The sequence below is a fragment of the Nothobranchius furzeri genome, chromosome 1 (assembly GCF_043380555.1).
Source record: "Nothobranchius furzeri strain GRZ-AD chromosome 1, NfurGRZ-RIMD1, whole genome shotgun sequence".
Taxonomy (NCBI): domain Eukaryota; kingdom Metazoa; phylum Chordata; class Actinopteri; order Cyprinodontiformes; family Nothobranchiidae; genus Nothobranchius; species Nothobranchius furzeri.
Genome location: NC_091741.1, coordinates 103,475,536 through 103,500,216, shown reverse-complemented (window position 1 = coordinate 103,500,216; position 24,681 = coordinate 103,475,536). Strand labels below are relative to the sequence as shown.

Genomic DNA, 24,681 nt, shown 5'->3' with positions numbered 1-24,681 from the left:
CAGCTGCATTTTAGTCACATCCCGCCCTCACCACGCCCACTTACTGCCATAAATAGTCAATGCAAAGTGCCTTGTGGATCTCATGCCTATACATAAGCTGGCTGTTGCAGCGCTCCGCTAATGACATGGCGACCGTAGATCAAGGCAGATCAAGGAAGTGCAATTTCACAGAAGCAGAAGTTGAGGTACTTGTGGGTGAGGTGGAGAAATGAAAGGAAGTGCTTTTGCAAAACAAATAAGAGAAAATCCACGGAGTGGCACAGCGTTGCTGAAGCCGTCAATGTTGTGAATTCTTCAGAGAGATCTGTGGCGGATATAAAAAAAAATGGTACAATCAGGATTCGATCCCCAGACTCCCGGGTGAAAGTCACGCATGCTAACCAGTCAGCCAAACAGAGATCTACCCTGTACAAGTAGCCAGGGTGCATGATCAAATGGGTCACAGTGACAGGACACACACTGTCAGAGACGCATGACATTCTGTCTCAATCTGTCCCCCTGGTGATATTCTGCATTCCGTATTCTGCCTTTTAGGCTGTGTGTTTGCACGCGTGCGTGTGTGTGTGTGTGTGTGTGCATGTGCACGTGTGTGTGCATGTGGGGGTTCTTGTTCTGTGTGAAAACGAAGCAGCACCAGTGATAATGCTGCAGGATTTCATCATTTTATCTTTCTCTGCAGCAGCACTGCAGGTGCTCTCCATGTCCAACATGTGTGTAAGCCAGGTCCTTAGTCAACTTAAAGTTGCGCACATTTTTCAGCTGTTTTCTTTCATCAATCCCAAAGTTTGCGTGGAAAGTTGCTTACGCAGTTTTACGACCCCGTTTTGTGCGTAAGCAAGCTTGATAAATGAGGCCCCTGGTCTTTAGGCCTTCCATGGACAAGCACCATCATACATTGGTGATCTTCTCAGTCCCTACAACCCCAGCAAGTCCCAGAGGTCCAGTGACCAAAGCCCACTGGTTGTGCAGCACCAGGCTAAAGGTCAAAGGTGACAGATCATCTGCTGCTGTGGCCCCCAGACTCTGGACCTCTCCCCCCGAGCCTGAGATCAGTGGACTCAGTGGTCTCCTTTAAACTCACCTGTTCAGGCTTTGGTGGGACCTTCATCACCACCCTCTCCTTGTTCTGCTCTTATTCTGCTTTTCCCAGGATCCACCAATTTCCCTCTTTCCTGTTAATTTTCTCTCTTCTTTTCCTTATATATTTTTAAATCACAATTTTTTTCTCATCTTAAACACATTTTAATCATTTTTAAAATATTTTTTATAATTACATTTATTTTTCCTTTTTTGTAAAGTGCCTTGTGATTTTTATCTTGAGAGGCACTATATAAAAGTAGACGTTCTTTCTTTCATTCTTTCAAACAAACATGAGGAGAGAGACGAGCGTTATAGGTGGAAACACCAGCAAGGTTGTTGAAAGCTATTGACTCCTCCAAAATCAGACGTACAAATACATGAGCCGAGAAAACAGATGGATGTTTTTACTGGGGCAGCAGCAGCTTAACAGGTTGAGCGGGTTGTCCAGTAATCGGAAGGTTGCAGGTTCGATCTCAGCTCCGGACAGATAATTCTGCTGTTGTGTCCTTGGGCAAGACACTTAACCCACCTTGCCTGCTGGTGGTGGTCAGAGGGACCGGTGGCACCTGTGCTCGACAGCCTCGTGTCTGTCAGTGCGCCCCAGGGCAGCTAAGGCTACATCGTAGCTCATCCCCACCAGTGTGTGAATGTGTGTGTGAATGGATGAATGATACACTGTAGTGTAAAGCACTTTGGAGTCCTTACTCTGAGAGGCGCTATACAAGTGCGGGTCATTCATCATTTATTCATTTCTGGAGTGTTTATGGAGGCAGTAGAGCCCCACAGGGCAGCACAGAAGAATGAAAAAGAGGAGTCCCTTTCAAGGATTATTGTAGAGTTTTTTAACCCTCTTATGACCATAATCATAACAGGGCCGCCTGGTATTTTTTAGTCTTATGGCTGTAAAATTGTAATAAAAAGTGCAAAGTGTGTGTAACTCTTCTCCTTTTTTCAGAACAACCTTGGCTTTCAGTGTATGGTTTTTATTTAGAATTTATTTCTATTAAAGCCTTTAAAAAAATCAGCTTAAATGTGAAAAAAGCAAAAAACGGATTTGAATTTTTTACATTAATTACAGAACAGGAACTTTTAAATGACTTGGGCAAACAATTTGGAATGAACTATTTAAACTTTGAACTGTAATGCATCTATTCTTAAAAAAGTTTGAACCTTGGTGTCTTTTCTAGCAGTTTTTAAGACCATTTATTTTTATAAACTTTCAGACGTTTTTATTTATTTTAGCAAATAGTTGAGGGTTGTTCAAATAAAAAAATTAAAAATAAAGACTGAACAAACATTCATACCCTGGTTCACTAGAGGTCTGTCCTTCTTCGTGGTCACAGTCTTCAGATATAAGCCTTCTGGGACACCTAATAGATCGTGTTGATTTTCTTTGAGGCATTTCCATAATTTCATGCTGGTTTTTATGCTGATTAGCTTCCCCGTTCCGTTATCCGCTTTCACCGCGGCGCTGCACTGTACAGCAGGATTTCCCCTGGTAGCGATATTTTCCATAACTCTAATTGCTTCATGCTATAGATCGTTGGAAAGCTGCTTTTATGTACTTTTAGGAACCATTGGAATTTCCTGGATCTGATCAGCCATTCAAAAGTTATAAAACAGAGCATTTTGGAAGACAAACTCAGCACGTCTCTGAATCGGAGTTGTGATTCATTGTGCTCAAGACAGGGAATCCCGGTGGCTACTGTAATGTATTGTATATGCACGAAAAGCCCCATTTTTAATCTTTTCAGCACTTTGGGAATTTTTATGATATCTTGAACGGTTCAGGAATTATGGTAATGAGAAGTGCGCATGTCCAATCCCGTCTGCGGCCACAGGATGGTAATAGGAGGGTTAAAGAGCAAGTCACCCCTAAATAAACGTTTTGCTGATAACCTATATAAACGAGTGTCTAATGGTGCTGTAAACACGTGCAGTCAATAATTTGGCACTTTAGAGCATCTTAGTTAAAAATTAAATATCCGGCCTAAAACTGTCAGTGTTGCGCCCTCTTTACATAAAACTCTGCGTTTTAATTTAAATCTGCCATCGCTATTGGCTAAGAGGTACCCTATGATTTTAGCTGGTAGCATATGATGTTACAATGTGTGTGTGTGTGTGTGTGCGTGCGTGCGTGCGAGTGTGTGTATGTGTGTGTGTGTTTGTTAGCAGCTCCGCCCTCTCGGTCTACCAGGCAACAGCATTTGTTGCATCTTCCATAGAGGAAGTGGGAGTGGAATAAGATTCTGGTAGGGAGGTGACTTGCTCTTTAAGCATCTTTCCAGTACACATTTGTGGAGAATTTTGCAGACAGACACAATTTGCTCTGAGACAGAGGACTTGTCCAGTGACGATGATCATACTGGTGCAAGTAGAGGTTTGACACTGCCTTACCTCAATGAGTTTACGGTGCAACATCTGGAATTCGTAGAGTTTCCTCTGAACGCTCCAGTGACTGTTAGACATTTCTTCTCCTTCTGCCAGGCTGACACACACACTGTAACAAGCTACAGTCTCACCACCTTCTTCTGCAGCCTGGAACACACACGCACGCACGCACGCACACACACACACACACACACACACACACACAATTAGCACTAGTACAGTAAGTAGCTGGCGTGCTAGACATTAATGATCTGAGTGAAGTGAGTTGTCTTTATTTTACAAAGGGGCCAACTAGTGCTAAACACATCTGGGAGATTCGAAGAGATTCTGGTCCACCATCCGGCAACTTAGGAGGGGAAAGCAGTTCGCAACAAACATCGTTTATGGTGAGGACAGTGTGTGCAGCTGACCTAAACTAGGGATGTACTCAGGGAGTACTTCAAAGACCTCCTCAATACCAACGGCATATCTTACAGTGAGGAAGCAGAGTCTGGGGACTTTGGGTTGGTCTCTCCGATCTCTGGTACTGAGATGTGTTCCAGCTACGGGGGATCACACTCCTGAGCCTCCCTGGTACAGTCTATTCAGGGGTTATGGAGAGGAGGGTCTGATGGATTGTATAACCTCGGATTCAGGAGGAGCAATTTGGCTTTTGTTTTGGCTGTGGAACACTGGACCAGCTCTATAACCTTAGGGGGGGTCCTGGAGGGTGTCTGGGCGTTTACTCAACCAATCTACCCATATTTTGTGGATTTGGAGAAGGTGTTTGACCGCGTCAACCAATACTTTGGGAGTATGGGGTACTAGGCCCTCTGATATGGGCTATAAGGTCCCTATTTGACTGGTGTCAGAGCTTGGTCTGCATTGCCGGCACTAAGTCGGACTTGTTTCTAATGAGAGTTGGACTCCGCCAAGGCTGCCCTTTGTCAATGATTCTGTTTATAACTCTTATGGACAGGATATCCAGGCACAGTCATTGTGTTGAGGGGATCCATGTTGGTGGCCAAAGGATTGAATCTCTTCTTTTTGCAGATGATGTGTTCCTGTTGGCTTTATCACAACGTGATCTGAGATTTCTCCGCTGTATGGCTGTGCTCTCCCTCAGAGATGAGATGAGAAGCTCGGTCATATGGGAGGGGCTCGGTGTCAACCCACTGCTCCTCCACACTGAAAAGAGCCAGTTGAGGTGGCTCGGGCATCTAGTTAGGATGCACTCTGGATGTGGTTTTCTGGGCACATTCAACTGGGAGAAGACTTAAAGGAAGACCCAGGACATGCTGAAGGGACTATGTCTCAGGGAACGCCTTGGGATTCACCTGGAGGAGCTGGCTCAGGAAGCTGGGGTGAGGTGAAGTCTGGGCCTCCCTGCTTAGACTACTGGCCCCGCGACCCGACCCCGGATAAGCCGGCGAAAATGGATGGATGGATGGCATTTCCCTCTGTTAAGAACAAAGCTTCTTTGGTAACACTTTGCAATAAGGGTCCCTTTACTAACATTACTTAGAGCATTATTAAGCAATAATAAACTAACAAAATATTAACTGATTAAATATTTTATGTAATGCATTGCTAAGAAGACCCCTCTCCCCAAACCTTTGTCCTAAAAGTGAAGGGCACTTAATTAACTACATCAAGAATGTTGATAAAGGGATCTTTTGTTTATTAATGTTTAATAATGCAGTAAGTAACATTAATAAAGGGACCCTATTGTAAAGTGTTACCATTTTGTAGCGCACTCAATGGTCAAGTATTCACATAAAAATGACCAGAAATTAACTTTTAGTTTCCAGACATAAACTACATCACAGATCCAGGGATGCATTACATCTGTCTGGCCCCCAAACAAGAAAAGCAAGGATCTATGACATGCAGCCAAATAAGTAGCCATAATAAGTGCTTTCCTTATCTTGGCTGGAACAAAAGTAATGCAGAAAACCAGACTTTCTGCACTCACTCTGAATAGTTAATTTTCCTTGAAACATAAATGACTTTCCGACTGTATAGGTTGATATAATCAAATGTGTATAATGAACAATTTGTTTAAATCTCGAAGTGTTTGAATAATGTGTGCATTAATCAATGATGTGTTAAAATGAATGTTTTTCCTGCACTGATTCATTTCAGATCTTAAACTACACCAGATCAGTGTTTGTTGATTTAACAAGTTAATCTATCAGTACACCAATACATCATATGATTAATATTAAGGTTTAACATTCACTTCACCTAAATGTGTAAAAAAAAAAACATTTTCACTTCACAATAAGAGTTAACCTCTCTGAATATCTGAGGGAAGGCATGATTTCTGAGGTATTCTGGTAATGTCTTTTGAACGTGTGAAATTTTGATTTGTCTAAGTTTATAAACAAAAATTAATAAAAGAGAGAACACTTCCTGATCTAGTCAGTCTTCGACATTCACTCCATAAGGCCAATCGGGCAAAAAAGCATTTTGAGAGGATCCTATCTTTTGACCTCAAGGTCAAAGCCTCTCTGCAACACATGTGAGTGATTAAGAGACACAATGGCTTTTTTTAAGAGCCACTGAACAGCCTTAGATGCAAAATAGACACTCCAGCTTCCCTCCATCACCTGAAGATAACCCAGACTAGAAGGATCATATTCAGAGCTGGCTACGAGCTCAGGTACAAGAGGTCCACACCATCGGCATTGTTCATTTTGACCTAGGGCTCGGAACTCCTCCGTCTTCCGCACATCTTTGGGGGCAGGTCTGTGGCCCCTCACACTCACTGTTGGATGCTCCTATAAAGAAACCTTACAGACACAAGCATGTGCACGCACACAGGTGCTCACATGGTGCTCTCACAAGGATGGACTTGGGCATTTTCAACACATCACATGTGTGGTGGCTGTGGTTGGCACTAAATGCAGTATGAATTATTACCTTTTGTTTCTCAGCATAGATAGTTACTTTTCTATATCCTCATGGTGCTGGCGCAGTGATATTGTGTTCCTGTTGTATTTGTGTGTCCACCTTTTCTCTCTCTCTCTTTCTGCAGGTCTAGAAGCAGATTCTTGCTCATCACTTATTGTTCATTTTTGTGATTATTCTTACACTTGTGTCTCCATGTCCATTGGTATTCAAAACAACCAAAAATGTTGCTAATAAAGTTTTGGTATCAGGAGTGGCAATATAGCAGAAGCTATAACGCTCCACCTGTGAGAATAAAACTGCAAGGCTTGTCTTCGGCATTCAGACATTAATTCTGATTGCTTCACAGCCGGACAGGACACGGTAGAAGAAAAAAAAAGAAAAGGAAGGGGGAAATCTCTGAGCACACAGGTGGGGCAAACAACACACGGAAAATTCTTTGGTGTCTGCCTTGACCAAAGTGCGGCTCAAAGCATGGCAGCGCTGTCTCTGTGTGTGTACTCCTCAGCAGTGAGGAGAGACAGAGAGATGTGCATGTGGGAAGCATCTGCTGGTTGATTCTATCTGCCAATCTGAAGCTCTTCCTGACGGTAGGCGTGTAATTGAGCCGGACAAACAGTTGCCAGTGGGTGTGTTGGACCAGCCCAAAGCAGACCGCCTGTGGGCCGAACAACCAACTGGTTGAGCATGGATAAACACAAGGCCACCTAGATGTGAACACTTTGAAAGACACCTAGTCCGGTCCATGCTGGCTCAGATGACTACAGGAACTACAGATGAAATCTAGCTTATAGCTAATTCTGGTATGGCTGAATGTCATGCACTGTGCCTGTCACATAAACAAATTGAATTAATTAAAAGAAACGTGGAAGCGCCACAAGTTGCAAATGGACAGCACCTCCCAACAGCGTTGCCAACTAAGAAACTTTGTCACTATTTCCAACAACTTTTCAGACCCCTTTCTTGACCTTTTTTCTAAAAGTACCAAGAAAACAGCCTAGCAACATTTATGGTAACCCTTCGCTGCTTTCTGTATAACTCTAATGTCGACATTTCCTGCAGGTTAGCAAAAAACCCAGCCTGTGCTCAGGACCGTCCATCCAGACATTAGGAAAGGGAATGATGTATGTACAACCTGATCCCGTTAATCAGTTAATCACCACTAAGGTAGCGCGACTCGGGTTGCGAATGACCACAGTCACCGTATGTCTGATCTCAGAATTGTGTGTACTGAAACTCTAATTTCCCTCTGGGATTAATAAAGAATTGAATTTGAATTACATCGACTGACCATTCATAAACCTATCTTGGTGGAGCTCACTCGCTAAAACAGCTGTTTTACAAGCTAAATAAATTCAAGACACAGCAAGCCATATCTGAAACTGATTTGTTTTCTCAGGGCTGCAAACTCTCACACGCATTTTACTGTCTTCACAAGGTCTCACGCCACACTTCCAGTCTCTCACGCTGATAAACAATAACTGTTAATCTATCTGAGCAACACGTTGCTACTGTACACAACCCTACAGCAATACTGGACAGGACTAAATAATTATTACACAGCAGGTTGTGGAAATTCACTGTAACATGGATGCTTATATGTTTATATTTATTTCATATTATAACTGCCCTCTACATCTCTTCCTCTGTCAGTATTTGAAAAATGTTTTATATCAAACTGGGTATGTATTAAGTACAGTTAAATATCTTACACCTCTCAGGCATAAACTATGAGCGAGTGTATTGGCTTTTTTTATACAAGAAATCAGGAGTTGTTTTTGGAATTATCTCGTTTCTTTCTTTTTTTACATTTCTTTTTTCTTATGATTGTGTCCTGTGCAATTTTATGACCAAAGAAATAAAGAAATTCTTTACATAAAATAAATAAAATCTAAATTATCTTAAAAAATTGTCTTAACTAATTGAGATCTCAATTTCATTCAAGAGAATCATGATTATCATATTTGTCATAGTCGAGCAAACCTAACTAGGACATTAAAGCACAACTGATTTTGGACGGTAAAAACTGACAAAACAGTGGAAAGGGCACTTGGGGTCCTTAGGACACAAGGGCCAGGTGCCTCTGTTAACATTACACAAACGACAGCAGCAAAGGTTGTTGTTTTCCACCCCAGGGCTCTGACCAAACTTCTACCTTCTGAAGCAGGAACGCCAAAGCTTTTTGCTCACAAATGATGACCTAGTGGAACCTGCTGGGTGTTTTTAGACACTTGAAGGTGGTCTTGATGCTTAAAACCCAGGAACTGAAAGCAGTTACTGATTTGTATCATTTTCTCTGCAGCTCAGTGTTTGCAGTTTTATGATAAACTGAAATGTGTTTACCTCAGCAGTGGTAATATTAGCCCTCCAGTGGCCCAGATTTTCACACCACCGGTCAGTCCTGGTTATGTGCTGCTGAAGCTCATTGTGTTCTTTTTCCATGGTTCCTATTTCTTCCTTTAACTTGCTCACAATCTACAAACACACACAAGAGACGTTCTACCAGCAGGAACAGTATGGAGTCAAAAACAGACATGTAAAAACTCCAGTTTGTTACCTTTTTGTCCGGTTTGGGAGCGTTCTGGATGGAACCCAGGGCCTGTCTCTTGTATTCCAGTTTGTCATAGAGTTGGTGGAGTTTTGTGGCGGCATAGCTGGCTTGCTCATTGATTCCTTTGCTGCCCTCGTCACACACTTCCTCCCCAGCATCTACACCATGACACTGAACACATGGGACACTGATGAGATGATAAATGCATGAAACAGCATCAGAAATAAGATGCAAGTTTTTTTTAAGTATGTGTGTATAGCTGACCCCTTCCTCATTTTCCTCTGGGCTACACTGTGATTGGCTCTGAGTGTCGTCTCTTCTGATCAGCCTATCATAAAGGTCAGAGACCAGGAAGGAGGGGTAGAAACGCTCTCTCATTGTCTCAGCCACCTGGAAAATAATTTGAGAACAGAAGATTTACTGTCGCTGCATCAACACTGTGCAATGTTGGGAGATATGCAGGATTTCTACTTGCAAAGCACCAAAACAACAGAACAAAGCCACATGAGACGCTGTAGTTTAATTACAGTTACAAGTTTGTTTTTTATTCATGGTTTTTAGCGGTTGAAGGTTATAATACTAGACCGTGTGTGTATGCACATGCACCTTTGCTATTATATATCTTCAAATTATATCTGTTGGTGCTGCTGTAACAAGTGGATTTTCCCACTGTGGGATCAATCAAGTCTATTCTATTCCTATAATGCGATGAGGTGAACTAAAGGTAAGAATTGTTTTCAGGTGTATTTATTAGAGCACTTATTTACCAAGGTGGGCTGCCTGATTGTATTTTCCTTACAGAAATACTAAACACTGATAATATTGGCTGTCACAGTGGCACACAAACGATTAAACAACCAGATTCGCCACTCTGCGTGTTCAGGTCGGCTCCAGCAACCCACTCCTCTCCCGCCTCCGCTCGCTGCTACCATCGTGGGCAGCAGTAGCTCAACAGGTTAAGCGGGTTATCCCGTAATTGGAGATTGAATCAGGAAGGTCCAATGTAGCTCGTGTTTTTGTTTGTTTTATTTTTCTCATGCTCAACCAGTAATCGGAAGGTTGCAGGTTCGATCCCGGCTCCGGACAGATAATTCTGCTGTCGTGTCCTTGGGCAAGACACTTAACCCACCTTGCCTGCTGGTGGTGGTCAGAGGGACCGGTGGCGCCTGTGCTCGGCAGTCTTGCCTCTGACAGTGCGCTCCAGGGCCGCTGTGGCTACATCGTAGCTCATCATCATCAGTGTGTGAATGTGTGTGTGAATGGATGAATGACACACTGTAGTGTAAAGCGCTTTGGAGTCCTTACTCTGAGTGCAGGTCATTTATCATTTATTGTAGCGCGTTTAAAACCAGGGGAAAATACAGATGTGTACTCACCAAGCAAAGACCTTTCAGATGTTCACATCGAGCACGTTTCCTCCCAGCTGTGGACATTTTCTTCTCTTAGACATAAATTGTTAAGCCAACATAAACATCAATATATGATGTCTATGGTTAGCGCCAGCTTGTTTAAACAGTTGCTGGCTCCAGACTAACAGGTTGTTTTCTCTTCTGTTCAGTCTGCTGATTGGTTGTGTTTTCTGTTCTCCATCTTTTCAGTTTTCTGATAGGACTTTCAATATTGTCAATTTTCGTTCTCTCATTGTTGCACCCCGACTTAAGAATGACCTTCCTTTATCCTTACGTAGGGTTGACAGTCTGAACAGTTTTAGAAAACAGCTGAAGACCGTTTCATTTAAAGCTGCTTTTACCTACATCTTTTGTTTTCTTATTTTTAGCTCAAATTTGTATTCGTCTTTCTTAGTTTTACTTAATTTTTGTCTTATTTTAATCTATTTCTGTTTAGAGATAATTATGTTTTATTTTGTTTTGATCTATGTAATTCTATGTCTGTGATAAGTGCTATATAATTAAAATGTACTTGCTTACTTTTGTCAATAAAATGTCAATCAATATTTGTCATAATTTAGTCTTTATAGAAGTATAAATCTAAGTTCATGTTCACCACAGTTTGGAATGCCTGTCCCTGAAGTAAGCGCTGGACAGGAAGTACTCCTACAAAACTTGTACCAAGCTGCAGTATTTACCTGCTCCTGTAGCCTGACAAAGACCTGAGTTCCTTTGTTTCCCACCAGACTCTGCTGGACCTCCTTCAGAAGAAACCTTTCCACTGGAATTTCTTTGCTCTCCACAAAAAACTTCTGGTAGATTTCACCAACAATTTGGGGTACCTCATTCTGTCAAACAAAAGCACAGTTACTCCTCCCACTGATCTCAGACATGCAGCACTTCATTCAGGAAGTTTGGCTGCTTTTCCTTGCTACAGACATTTAAACTGCTGACCTCTAAGCCACTTTAAAGGTGTTTGCTCAGAAAGAAGTCTAACAGCAGAAAGGAAACCCCATGAGGTGTGTGTGTCGGAATAACCTTGTTGGCAGTTTTCAGCGTTTCCACCAGCTCCCAGAAGCTTATCAGAGCTCGCTTATCAACTCTCTCCATGTAAACTCTAAAATGCTCCCTGTAACCTGGATTACACAGAATATCATCAAACTGGAGGATCTGAGTGAAAAAAAGAAGGGAAACAAAAAATCTGTCATATTTATGGCAGAAATAATCATGTTTGTTTTTGTTCACATATTGGTTTTATCCCAATGACCTTCTGACTCTGAGGCTCATCACCATCCTCAGCTCCTCCATCCTCACTGTTTTCATAGCTTGGTCCTCCGAGGAGCCGAATTCGTTTCTCACATTGCTTCTTGGCAACAGTCAGCTGGTTGATGTATCGTTTCATATCCCTGGCCCGCAGCAGGTCTGCCTTCATGGCTGCAGATTCTTTACCTTTTCGCTCTAAAACAGAGGGACATAGTGATGAGAGGCCTCCTCGGCAGGATTCTGGTCAAATAGGAAGAGACTAGACTTCTGACAGAGTAGGAAATAGACAGCACAAATATTCTCTCCGTTTCATTGAATCAGGGAGGTCCATTCTAGCCTGTTTTCATTTGTTTTATTTATTTTGTTCTCATGCTCAACCAGAAATCTTACGATATCACCGGGTTCCCACGAGACTCCGGCATGTTGCTTAAATATGGAGCCATCAATACAGTTTGTAAAACGTGAGTAAACAGCATTTGGATGAGCGTTCTGTCATGACAGAACATGGCAGCGTATTGTGTAATGTGTTAAGCCACTTCCAGGCTCAGGAGGTAGAGCAGGTTGCCTCATGATCGGAGGATCATGGGTTTTATTCCAGCTCCCATCAGGGGTACTCTGCTGTTAGCAGCTTTGTAGGTGTGTAACGGGGGTGATGGGTTAGATATAGCCCATTTCTAGCAGTGCTACTCACCAGCATATTGCCCTACATTTAGGGATAGAGGCACCCTTGGAACTGTAAGGACATCAAGGAAGCTGCCTGACTACAGAAACCACCTCCGTTTCAGCCTGAGAGGTAGACAACAAAGTCTCCTTCCAGAAAGCTTGAGACTTAGAAGTACTATTAAAGGACACAGGGAGGAAGAGATTCTTTAAAAAGCACAACAGCTGCTAAATGAATGAATTAGACGGACCCACTTCACCATAGAAGCCCTTACCCACAGGATCTCCGGTCTCACAAAGAAGCTTTGAGAACTTCTCCCTATCACAGTGTTACGAGTTTCCCACTTCGAAAGAGCTCAACTAGCGCAGCACAGGAACAGCAAAGAAGGGCAACAGCGCAAATTCCAAAAACTACAGCCAAAAACATCAGAAATAATTGGATCGCCACCAGAGGACACCAACCGGATGGATGTACAGGACCAGTGGGTGAAGAACATATCACACTGAATACTCACACAAACAGATAAGGATGTCTTAACTAAAAGATTCAATTTCGCCAGCTCTCCACAACACATCCCCACAGTAGACTTCATCACTGCCACAGAATCTCCAATAAGAAACAACAACCTGAGGGAAACGGAAGCTGAAGAACTGAGGATCAAGGTTACAGCAGCCCTTTCGAATGTGAAGACTCCACCTTCTACCTGTATCCACAAGAAAGAAAAGCCATCTGCTCCCTCAGCAAAGACCAGAACATCGCAAATTTACTTGCAGACAAGTGAAGTTGTTCGGTTTTCTGAATACAACAGATAACCACAACAAAGTTGCCACACTTTTCATTAATTTATTTATAGAGCGCCTTCCTGCTGCCAAACAAGGCAGTCCAAAGCACTGAACATAGAAGTGTAAAAACAACAAGCATTAAAATGATAAGGGATCAATCAAATCAAATCAAAGATACTTTATTGATCCCAGAGGGAAATTAGAGTTTCAGTACACACAATTCAGAGATCAGACATACATGGGCAAGACACATGACAAGAATTGGTGACTGTGGTCATTCACAACCCTGAGTCGCGCTACCTTAATAGAGATAAGAGGGTTACATGAGGATTGGTTCAGGTGGAGGGAAAAAAATGCACTTCAGAGTTACCCTCACCCGGGAGGGCAGCTTTGCTCTGCAAAAAAACACCTCGGACAGATATGCAACAGACTTCAGACAACACAACATGAGACTCCAATAGGAAGGCGGGGGGGCTGGGATCTTGTTTTCCCAGCGAGAGCAGCCATCTAAGGCGCTCATCTACTGTACAGTCACAGGTGGGAGGGAGATCTTGGGAGAAGCGAAGAACACATTGACTCCTCCAGCTGAAGTCCACCAATCCGAAGGTGCGGGGGGGGGGGGCTGGGTTCACAGCATCTGTCTGCATTCCTTCGTGGGGGTTTTAGTTGCTTGCCGCTCAAGGCTACCAGGGCCTCAGATTCAGACAACAAGTATTTGTTTGGGTCAGGCTGAGATAATTTTCCTCTCTGCCTTCAGTCTTTAAACTGATCATTTCCAGTCCTTCAGTGAAGCCAATTTTGGGTTTTAAACTTGTCCATACTGTCCGCTGGCTCTCTCCGAGAGGACATCCATTTTGCGCACTAATACCGGTGTCGCAGCTAGAATATTGTCCAGCTTACGATTCACCTCGAGTAACGTCCCAGTCTGAGAAGTCTCTACACGGACGGATACATCATAAGGAGTAAAAAGTACTACACATGAATTCATGTTACTTACCAAAGCAATAAAATCATCGATAAAGTCTTAATTTAGATAAAAAACTACATGCAAACAAAAACTTAAAAACCAGGCACATCAGTTAAACCGACACCATCTTTTAAAACAATCAAATCAGAGGCCTAACAGGGTGCTGGGAGTCTGTAGTGCATTTTTAATTTGCTTTAAAAGCCCCAAGTATAACGTATTTTCCGGAGTATAAGTCGCTCCGGAGTATAAGTCGCACCAGCCATAAAATGTATAATGAATAAGAAAAAAACATATATAAGTCACACTGGACTATGTCGCATTTTGGGGGGAAATTTTATTCTTTTTCTTAGAACATCTGGGACCAAGCATTTCACATTGCAAGACAAATACCGGTAACAATAACAGAATTAACAATCAGTGCGCAGCAGCGCGCCACGGTCTCCAGCAGAGGATGGCGATGTTTCAAACCCTCCCAGCGGGCGGGGAGAGCGCCCGCAGCACCCCGCCACAGGCTGCAGCAGGTGACGGCGGTGTTTGAAACTCTCCCAGTGGGGCAGAGGAGCTGAAACCTTGACCGGAGCCAGCCCTCAGCAGCGCGCAACGGTCTCCGGCAGGTGATGGCGGGGCAGGGGAGCTCATTCCTGGTCCGGAGCCAGCCCGCAGCAGTGCGGTATACATAATTTGGTATATAAGGCACTTTGGTATATAAGCCGCTGGACCAGCCAGACTATGAAAAAAAATTGCGACTTATAGTCCAGATAATACGGTAGTTGTGAGTCTTAATTCCAGTGGAAGGCCATTCCACAATTTTGGGGCAAATGCACTAAAAGCTCAATCTCCGTGACTCTTACGCTTGGTTCGTGGAACAACCAGTAGGTTGTTGGCAGCGGAGCGCAGTGATCTTGAGGGGGCGTGTTTCTACAGTAGTGATGACAGGTAAGGCGGTGCAGTCCCTGCTAGTGACTTGAATGTAAATACCAGAATCTTGACCTCAATGCAATGTTTTACCGGAAGCCACCGCAGTGCATGTTATGCTGGAGTGATGCTCTCCCATTTTTTCACTCCAGTCATAAACCTTAAAGCAGCATTCTCAACCATCTGCAACTTTGACAGTGTGGAAGTGGTTAGACCAACATACAAAGAGTTGCAGTAGTCAAGTCTGTAAAGCACAAATGCAGATGTTACAATCTCAAGGTCCTTACTGGATAGCATAGACTTAATCCTTGCAAGGTGCCGGAGCTGGAAAAAGCAGAATCTCACTACGGAGTTCACTTGTGCATCAAAGGTCAGTCCAGAGTCCAATCTCACACCAAGATCAGTTACCACACAGACTGTGCTTTCCGTGGGTGTGGGTCGCCCTCCAATCGCTCCAGTCTTCCCAAATTTCCAGAAAACCAGATATCCTCCCACTCCAATCAGGAGAAATCCAGTGATCATCAGGCCGAATATCCACACGTCTTCGATATCCTCAATGGACAACTGGCTGAGGCATATGGTCTTCCACTCCTTCCAGGAATCCAAAATATACCCCACCGGGTGTGTCCCCTGTGGACATGTGGGAGCCTCCTGCTCCGTTCTCATTGTTGAAAAAATCTTATCGATCGCATTGAATGACCATTTTCTCAAATCTATGGTTAGTAAAAATAGTTTTTCAGAAGAAATGCAGAGAAGCGCTCTGTGGACAGACAGGACAAAGAGCCTTGGGAAAAAAAGAAAAGGGAGCGAAAGAGAGAAGCGTCTGTACTCATCGAGTGCCTTGAAATTGAACAAGACGGAAGTCTCAGCATTGAAGTCTACAGGAAACCAACTTACACAGACCAGTATCTGCATTTGGACTCACATCACCCACTGGAGCACAAAATGTCAGTCATCAAGACTTTGTAACGGAATGAAATGACTGTTTTCCACCTAAAATTAATTTCCCCCCTCTCCTCAGCAAGAACTAATCTGCATGAGATATTGCCTCAAGGTCTCATGCATTTGCTTCTAAACTGTTTTCCTTTCCAGCCCAAGAGAAGAATGAAGACAAAGGACTCTTCCTTTTTAATAAATCAAAGAACTCTCATTTTTTATAAGCTAATCAAACAAAGTGTCAGTCAATAATAAAATGTGAACCAATTTGTGAAATGAAAATATTAATTACTTGATATTATAATCCTACAGAATATAATAAGTAATATAACTTTAAATGTTTCCACTAGAGACTGATCACACGTAGAGTTAAGACATGACACATTGCTTTTACTGATCCAATCAGAATCTGCCAGATCTGACGGAGGTGTGGTTTTGGTGGTGCTTGGTAAATCTGTCATCTTTTCATTCGACCATAAACCAAAACATCCGAAGTATAAAACTATGCCCCCGTCATCTTTAACGCCAGTTCAAAGCGTTCTAGAGAAGTTGGAGTGGCCAATCCGTAACTTTCCTCTTCAGCCGAAAGAACAAGCTGGATAAAATCTGTTGCATTTTACCAACCAAGCAACGGTTCCTTTCAGAATAAAAGCTGAACTCAATGACCCTCTGGGTCCATCTGACGCTGTCAACCAACTGTCGCTTTTTACCTGGAGACAATCCAAAGACTAGTCAGTCCAGGGTATATACAGCAATCCTTAAGTAAAATTTACTACTTTTTAATACTTTTTTTTACTACCTTCAGAATTTTTTTAAAACCGTCACAACACTAAATTGCAAGTGTTAATCAGCGACCTATTTACACATATTTTAACATATATAACATACAAAAAGAATAGACTTAGAGACTCACTGATGTTGACAACGTATTGCACATATTTATTTTACTTAGAAAATATGCCAGGCACTTCTGTTCAGCGATTCAGACAGTTGACCACGAGGCCTGAAATGATGCACAACGACCACTGAATATGACGTCATCATTATGTGACCGGATATGCTAAAGTAGGGCTGCTCGATTATGGCAAAAACAATAATCACGATTATTGTGACTGAAATTGAGATCTCGATTTTTTAAGACGATTTTTCAATTTATGTAGATTTTTATTTTTATTCAGTCATAAAACTGCTCAGGGCACAATCAGGGCAAAAATAAACAAGAAACAAGATAATCACTAAAATAACTCCTGATTCCCAGTATAAAAAGACCAATATACTTACAGCTCATAGTTTATGACCCAAGGGCTATAGACCTTGGTTTAACTCATTCAAGTCTAACCAGTGCAGACCCAAATACCAATATCTTGCAAATACTGACAGCAAGAATTATACAGTGGCATTTATAACAAATACATGCAAATTGCTGTTCACTAAATGTTGCATAGCATTTATTTAGTCATGTCAAGGTGCTGTAGAATACACTAGCACCGTGTCCTCAGAGAGATTAGTTATTATTTATCAGCGTGAGGAACTTATTTCTACCTTATTTATAAACTATTTATTTACAAGTCCATCAGTTAATGTAATAATTGTCCCAACCACAGCTGCGCCCCCACCCCCCAACCCGGTCTCACAGCAATCAGGGGCAAGCTGCACGTATGTTTAGCACGCCGCACGCGCACATTTAGCCGTTTTTAGCGGCTCAGGAGTCCGCAGGTGCGGTGTGTGTGTCACTCACTCTGGTTAATCCAACATGGAGTCGGCTCCGAGAGCTGTTTCTGTAGCGACTGACACGTCACTACATCATTCCCTTTCCTAATGTCCTGAAGAACGGTCCGGAGCGCAGGCGGAGTGTTTAGCTAACCTGCAGGAAATGTCAACGACAGTTATCCAGAAAGTAGCTAAGGGTTACCAGAGATGTTTCTGAGGTGTTCGCTAGGTACTTTTAAGATTTAAAAAGTCAAGAAGGGGGTCTGAGAAGCTGTTAGAAATAGCGTCAAAGTCGCTAAGTTAACTTGGCAACACGGAGGAGGAGCGCTTCATTTGCAACTCAAGGCAGTGCAAGTGGGAGGAGCAAATAATCGGCTTGTTTTGTTTTTATAATCGTTCAAAACATTTCATTCGGAATATATTTCTATGTCGATGTTCAGAATACGACATCTGATAGTCTGAAAAAAATAATACCTAATTTGGAAAAAATAATACCTCTGAGACCAAATTCAACACTTTTAATGGCCTTAAATTTGACTTTTTATTTATCACTTTTTAATACTTTTTAAAACCCCGCGGACACCCTGTCAGTCGTACTGCTGACGCTGTTTCATCGGCTCCGGTACCGAAAGAGGGGTTAGAGGACCTGGCAGTCTGGATCTGTATGGAGGTCTCATTCTAAGGGTATGTGTGGAGCGACAAAAATGGCGTCTTATGTGTATATGAATCTCCGAATCAAAGCTTAGCATGAAGAACACCTTCACTCCCATCAGAACTAATCGTTTCTCCGGATTTGCTGGTTCTGAACAACATTCCACACTACACCATTCTCCGTCTCAATTCACCTTAGTTACACCATACATTTAGTGTTTAAAGTTAGTCTAGTTTTAATTTGTTTAGTAATACATTTTTAAACTTTTAAAACTTGACTCTCTCTTCTGATGTCTCTCAGTCAATATGAAGTGTTACATAATCCCTGCAATAAAAAGTTCCAATCTTCCGGTTAAAAGTACCCAAAGATCTATAAGATTGATTCCATATTTTCTATGGAATCTCATGTCTCATGGTTCATTGAATAACATTTAAATTAAACCCTTTACAACTTTACACCATCAGGTCCAGAACATTCCCACAAAGACTGAAGGAAAACAAAAGGAAGAAAAACACATGAAGAAAGCTCTTCAAAACTGTAGATAACCTCACTGGGCCTTTGTGAAATCTACAAAGAAGTCTGGAAAACCATCCAAAGCAGCAACTAGCAAAGAAAAGGACAACAGGCACAAAGGCATAGTAATCCCATAGGTGGTTGGAGACTCAGAGAAACTTAGAAGAATCCTCTCCAAACACAACATCCCAGTAAACTTTAAACCCAACAACACCCTCAGACAGAAACTAGTCCATCCTAAAGACAAAACGGCCAAACAGAAGCTCAGTGGCGCTGTTTATGCAGTCCAATTAGGGCTGGGCGATATATCGATATAATTTTTAAACAAGTTACAAGATGACTTTATATCTTTATATTTATATAACTGGTCAAACTGCTATGCTAGCAACTAGCCGCTATGCTAGCAACATGTTGCTCCATCTCTAAACTATTACGTGTATTCTCACAAGTTTGCTCAATCTGAGAGCCTCTGGGTGAATGTGCTGCTCTAAACTTTGCATTTGGCTTCCTGGTTTTTAATTATTTCGGGACATTCAACGGCAGCGTATTTCTGTTTCTCCATCATGCTTGTGCGAAGCTGGAGAGACAAGTCAAACCCCTCCCTCCCCTGTGTTATCAGGAAACATCTACGGGTAGCCGGAGTGGCCAAATTACCTCAAACGTATTGTAAGGGTTTGAATAGTAAACTATAGGGTAAATGTTTTATTTTGAAGGCGAGCTCAACGGGTGAGAAATGTTGTTCTGGTTTTTTCCGCTCTGGTTTGCTATGCTAGTAAATACGCCATTGTGAGCGATTCTGTTGAAAAGTTAAGAGTTTATAAGGCATGGGTTACGGTGACAGTAGCTTGAAAATAATACTCATAAAAGAGCAACCAGAGACTCTGAGTCATTACAGTATAATCGCTGATATGAGCCAATACTGTTAGACATGTTACATACATGCATGTTTGCCCTAATAACTAATAACTCAGGGGGCAGCAGTAGCTCAACAGGTTGAGCGGGTTGTCCAGTAATCGGAAGGTTGCAGGTTCGATCCCGGCTCCGGACAGAGAATTCTGCTGTTGTGTCCTTGGGCAAGTCACTTAACCCACCTTGCCTGCTGGTGGTGGTCGGAGGGACCGGTGGCACCTGTGCTCGGCAGCCTCGCCTCTGTCAGTGCGCCCCAGGGCAGCTGTGGCTACATAGTAGCTCATCACCACCAGTGTGTGAATGTGTGTGTGAATGGATGAATGATACACTGTAGTGTAAAGTGCTTTGGAGTCCTTACTCTGAGATACAAGTGCGGGTCATTCATTTCATTTAACTCCACGGTGCATGACCCACGTGATCTTCAGTAGATACAATTACATCATCATACATTTAGCTTAACATGATAGATTTTTTTTTTCTCTGGACAAGAAATAAATGATATGGGCCACCTCTGGATGAAATTTAAATAATTTTACATTAGTTATAAATATATAATTAAAACGTGCCTGTGGGACATTTGATACACCTCTAGCTCTCGTGTGTGTGCGTGCGTGCGTGCGTGTGTGTGTGTGTGTTAACAGACAGATGTACCAGTGTTTCTAAACCTCAGACTTGAAGAGAATAGGCACTAAGGGTAAAGATTGACAAGAATCAATACATTTTTATGCATTTAATCTACTGATTTATGTATACAATTTCTCAAGACAGCTCGAAGTGAGTTAACTTGTAAATATTTTACAGGAGGAAAAATATCGAGATATATATCGTATATTGGAATTCAGCAAAAAGATGTCGAGATATAAGTTTTGGTCCATATCGCCCAGCCCTAAGTCCAATGTAGTGAGGACAGTCCAGGGGTCTCAAATATAAAACATTGCGTAGAATCCTTACTAAAACCGTACTTAAGCTCAGCAAAACTCAAGCAAAACTCGGCAAATTTACGCCAAGTAGGTTTGTGACGTATAAAACATGGATTACACACAGCTTCACACAATCTCCACTTTATAAATCAGAGACTGCCAGAGCATCGTTTTCCAATGCCCACGGTAAAACGGAGATTTCACAGACATTTCACTTCTAACCTCTAGCGATTTAATCATCCCCTCACCCCCATCCTAACCTTAACCCTGAATGTCAGTCTAAATTTTCTGTTAAGTGTGTTTGAGAAGAACGATGAAATACAAAGCAAAGCTTTGCATACGCAAGCTGGTTAAGGTTACGATGGGGTGAGGGGAAGGTTAAATAGCAAGAGGGTAAAAGTCACAATTTGGTCAAATCTCCGTTTTACTGAGGGCGTCGGAAACCGAAGCTCTGGCACAGCGCGTCATTTTTTGACGCTTAGGGTGTGAGAATGTGTTGCTGCAGGTGTTCTCCATGTCCAAAATGTGTGTAAGCCAGGTATTTAGTCAACTTAAAGTTGTGCACATTTTTCCACTAAGTTTTCTTTTATAAATCCCAAAGTTTGCATGGAAAGTTGCTTACACAGTTTTCCGACCCCGTTTTGTGCGTAAGCAAGCTTTATAATTGAGGCCCCAGATCTTTACATCGGGGAAACTAAACAACAATTACACAAGAGAAAGGCACAACACAGGAGAGCCACCTCTTCGGGTCAAGACGCTGCAGTCCACCTACACCTGAAGGACAAGGGACACACCTTTGAAGATGACAAAGTACACTTTCTGGACAGAGAAAATAGATAATTTGAGAGAGGAGTAAAAGAAGATATCTATGTCAAACATGAAAAACCCACTTTATATAGGGGAGGGGCTTATATTTCCCCTTTCAAGTACCTATAATGCAGCTTTGAATCTCTTCCTAAGCAGTTTCAGTCTAGGTCACACCTTCCTGCATCTAATCAACACGACTGCCTCTCAATAGAGGCTATCAACTCATCAGGGGATGGAGAGGCGAGGTACCCAGAGTAGTTTCGGCTCATTAAATAACAACAGACAGCTACAGCTTATAAGCGTGACTCTCCCACATTCCAGTTAGAATTGACAAAGCTTCTCGGATGAGAAGAAAAACGTCCTCAAGAAATCAAAGAAGTCAAACTACCTTCAATTGAACCCTTTTGGATTACCATGACACCTGGGATAACTGAAAACCTTCACCAGAATATACCATTACTCAGTGTGACTTTGATGGGTGTGGTTCAATCAGACAGCAGTTTCCAACAGCACTGTTCAGTATTTCCCCAACTTTTGAGTACCTGCTTCATTGTGATACCTAGAGTGCTGTCCCGGTCTGGAAATGCTACGTCAGCAACCGTCGGTCACTGATTGGCTAGAGTGGTGGAGTCAGGGGTGGACTGGCCATTTGTGAGTTTTGAAGAATCCCAGAACAGCCTCAGCCAGTGTGCCCAGAGTGCTCTAGGGCTGGCTGGTCGACACACACGCCACCAGCCGCCGGATGTCTCCAGTCAGAGGTTCAAACAAATTGCAGTAATGTCCCACCTCCCCCGACTTAAAGAACTGTATTGTGTCCTTGGACAAGACACTTAACCTGCCTTGCCTGCTGGTGGTGGTCAGAGGGATCGGTGTTCGGCAGGACTCGCCTCTATCATTGCGCCCCAAGGCACGTGCGGCTCCATTGTGGCACATCCCCACCAGTGTGTGAATGTGTGTGTGAATGGGTGAATGACTGATTGTGTTGTGAAGCACCTTGGGGGGTTGTAGAACCCTTAGAAAGCTTTTTACAAATACAGGCCATTTATTAAGATTTTTCCAACAGCACCGTCTTCCCATCACCTCATCCCAACCCCACTATTGTAGGTACTCCAGGGCTGAACTATCGTCCCAGTCTGTCCTTGGGTAGAGTCACTGGTTGCTCCAAACCTCTCTGCCTGCAGCCGTTTCTTAGTTCAGTATGACAAAAAGCCAAAGACTGAGCAGAATGTCAAACATCACCACAATTGTTGTATCGAGTCAAGTGCAACAAACAGATTAACTCAAACTAATTATAGAACACCTCAAGCTATTCTGTAAAGAATATTGATATCCCAGCACCTCATTCTCATCCTGATAGAAATTTTCAAACAGAATAACAATGGCTTTGTTTAAAATTTAACAAGTTCCACTACATCACTATTCATTGTTGAATGACTCAGCACTTAATCTTGACACTCATGTAAATACAGTGGTGAGGTCCTGTTTCTTTAACCTGAAAAGACTATCCAGGATCAGGCCTCTGCTGTCCAGAGCTCATCTGGAGTCTGTGTTGCATGCCTTCGTCCTGTCTCGGCTGGACTACTGCAACGCTCTGTATGCTGGTCTGGCCCAGTGCACGGTTGCACGGCTCCAGTTTGTGCAGAACTCTGTGGCTAGGTTCCTGACAGGCACTAGATGTCGAGAGCACATTACCCCAGTGCTGGCTACTCTGCACTGGCTCCCGGTAAAATATCGAGCTCAGTTTAAAATCTTAATTCTCGTTTATAAGGCCCTCCAGGGCAGTGCCCCCTCGTACATTACTGCGCTTTTGAACAGGTATGCTCCATCTCGGTCTCTTCGCTCAGCCGAGCAGGAACTTCTGGTGGTCCCCCGGTCGAAATTTCGATCGAGGGATAGTCGTGCTTTTTCTATTTTGGCTCCAACTCTGTGGAACGAATTGCCACTGAGCATTAGGCAGGCACCATCCATTCAAGTCTTTAAGTCTCGTTTAAAGACTCATTTTTATCTGATTGCGTTTCAGCGCTAGGGTCACTTGAATTGCCCTAACATTAAGGTTTTAACTATTCTTTTTAAACCGGATGCTTGATTTTATTTTGTCCGACATTTTTTTTTTTATCGATTGGTCTTATTCCAATATCTCTTATCTGTAATGCTGTTTGCTTGCTATTTTATGATTTTATGTTTTTATCCTGCTTTTATGCCCATGTATTGAGAATGTTTTTCTTTTAATGATGTTGTTCAGCACCTTGGGCTTCGGATAATGTTGTAGAAGGTGCTATACAAAAAAAATTTGATTGATTGAATTTGATTGATTGTTTCACTGATGACACCAACATGTCTCCTCAGGAGAGGAAAATGTCTTAATTTTAAACTGCACAGGAAATTTTTCAGTTGTTCAAGTTTGGTTGATAGGTCTCTAATTATGCAGCCATCTCTGTTTTTATCCACCACTGAGAAGCTGTCCAGACTGGTCATTGTTGGTGATTTCAACATTCACATTGATGATGCCTCAGACCACTTTGCTATGAGTTTCTTCAACTTCATTTACTCCTTCAGCTTTACTCAGCTTGTTTCTGTCCCCATACACAACAGGGGGCACACTCTGGAACTTGTTTTTACCCTGGGTCTAAATGCCGACTGTGTTTGTTCCGAGGACGTTTACATTTTTGTCGACTTCTGCGTCCTTACCTCCTGCTCGCTGTTTGGTTAGTTCTCATTTTCTTAATGAGAGCAGAGCTAGCAAATTTTTTGCTGCTTTTAATCCACCCTGTTCTTCTTCTAATGACCCAGATTCTTTAATTTAAACGAGCAGTGCCTCTCTGTTCTGGACAACATCTATCCTGTCAGAACCAGATAAGTTCCTGCAGTGAACCCTACTCCCTAGTTTAATGACAGCATTCACAGCTAAAAGCACCAGTGCAGAGAAATTGAGCACTTGTGGAAGAAAACCCATCTCCATGTCCATCTGCTGCATCTAAAGGATCTTCTGACCTAGGAGGGAGAATATCAGTCCTGTATTGGCCCAACTTCAGTGGCTCCTAGTTGAGTATCAGGTTAAGTTTAAAACCCTGCTGTATGTGTATAAGGCCTTACAGAGCACTGCCCCTAACCATCTCTCCTCACTGCTCCATAGATACATCCCCTCAAGGGCCTTGCACTCCCTAGACAGGGAACTCTTGGAAGTGCCACGCTCTAGATATAAATCTAGGGGTGATAGTGTATTCCCCCCCAGTTTATAGAATGTGTTGTCTTTGCTTGTGAGGCAGGCATCATCCCTCCAGTCTTTTAAGTCTTGTTTAAAGATACTTTCACCAATTGGCCTTTTCCCGTTGAGTCACAAGTCA

General features: G+C 42.7%; 1 protein-coding gene across 2 annotated transcripts in view; it reads right to left on the bottom strand.

Moving 5' to 3' along the window:
• The window catches only part of snx25 (sorting nexin 25), an 83,728-nt gene that overhangs the window by 26,144 nt on the left and 32,903 nt on the right, over positions 1–24,681 (bottom strand). For both annotated transcript variants that reach the window (XM_015969424.3, XM_070552801.1), the window contains exons 8-14: positions 11,570–11,760; positions 11,341–11,472; positions 11,001–11,150; positions 9,179–9,304; positions 8,921–9,085; positions 8,707–8,838; positions 3,478–3,618 (exon numbers count right to left, since the gene is read on the bottom strand). In XM_015969424.3, the coding sequence (XP_015824910.3) occupies positions 3,478–3,618; positions 8,707–8,838; positions 8,921–9,085; positions 9,179–9,304; positions 11,001–11,150; positions 11,341–11,472; positions 11,570–11,760 (1,037 nt within the window). The remainder of the gene's footprint in view (positions 1–3,477; positions 3,619–8,706; positions 8,839–8,920; positions 9,086–9,178; positions 9,305–11,000; positions 11,151–11,340; positions 11,473–11,569; positions 11,761–24,681) is intronic.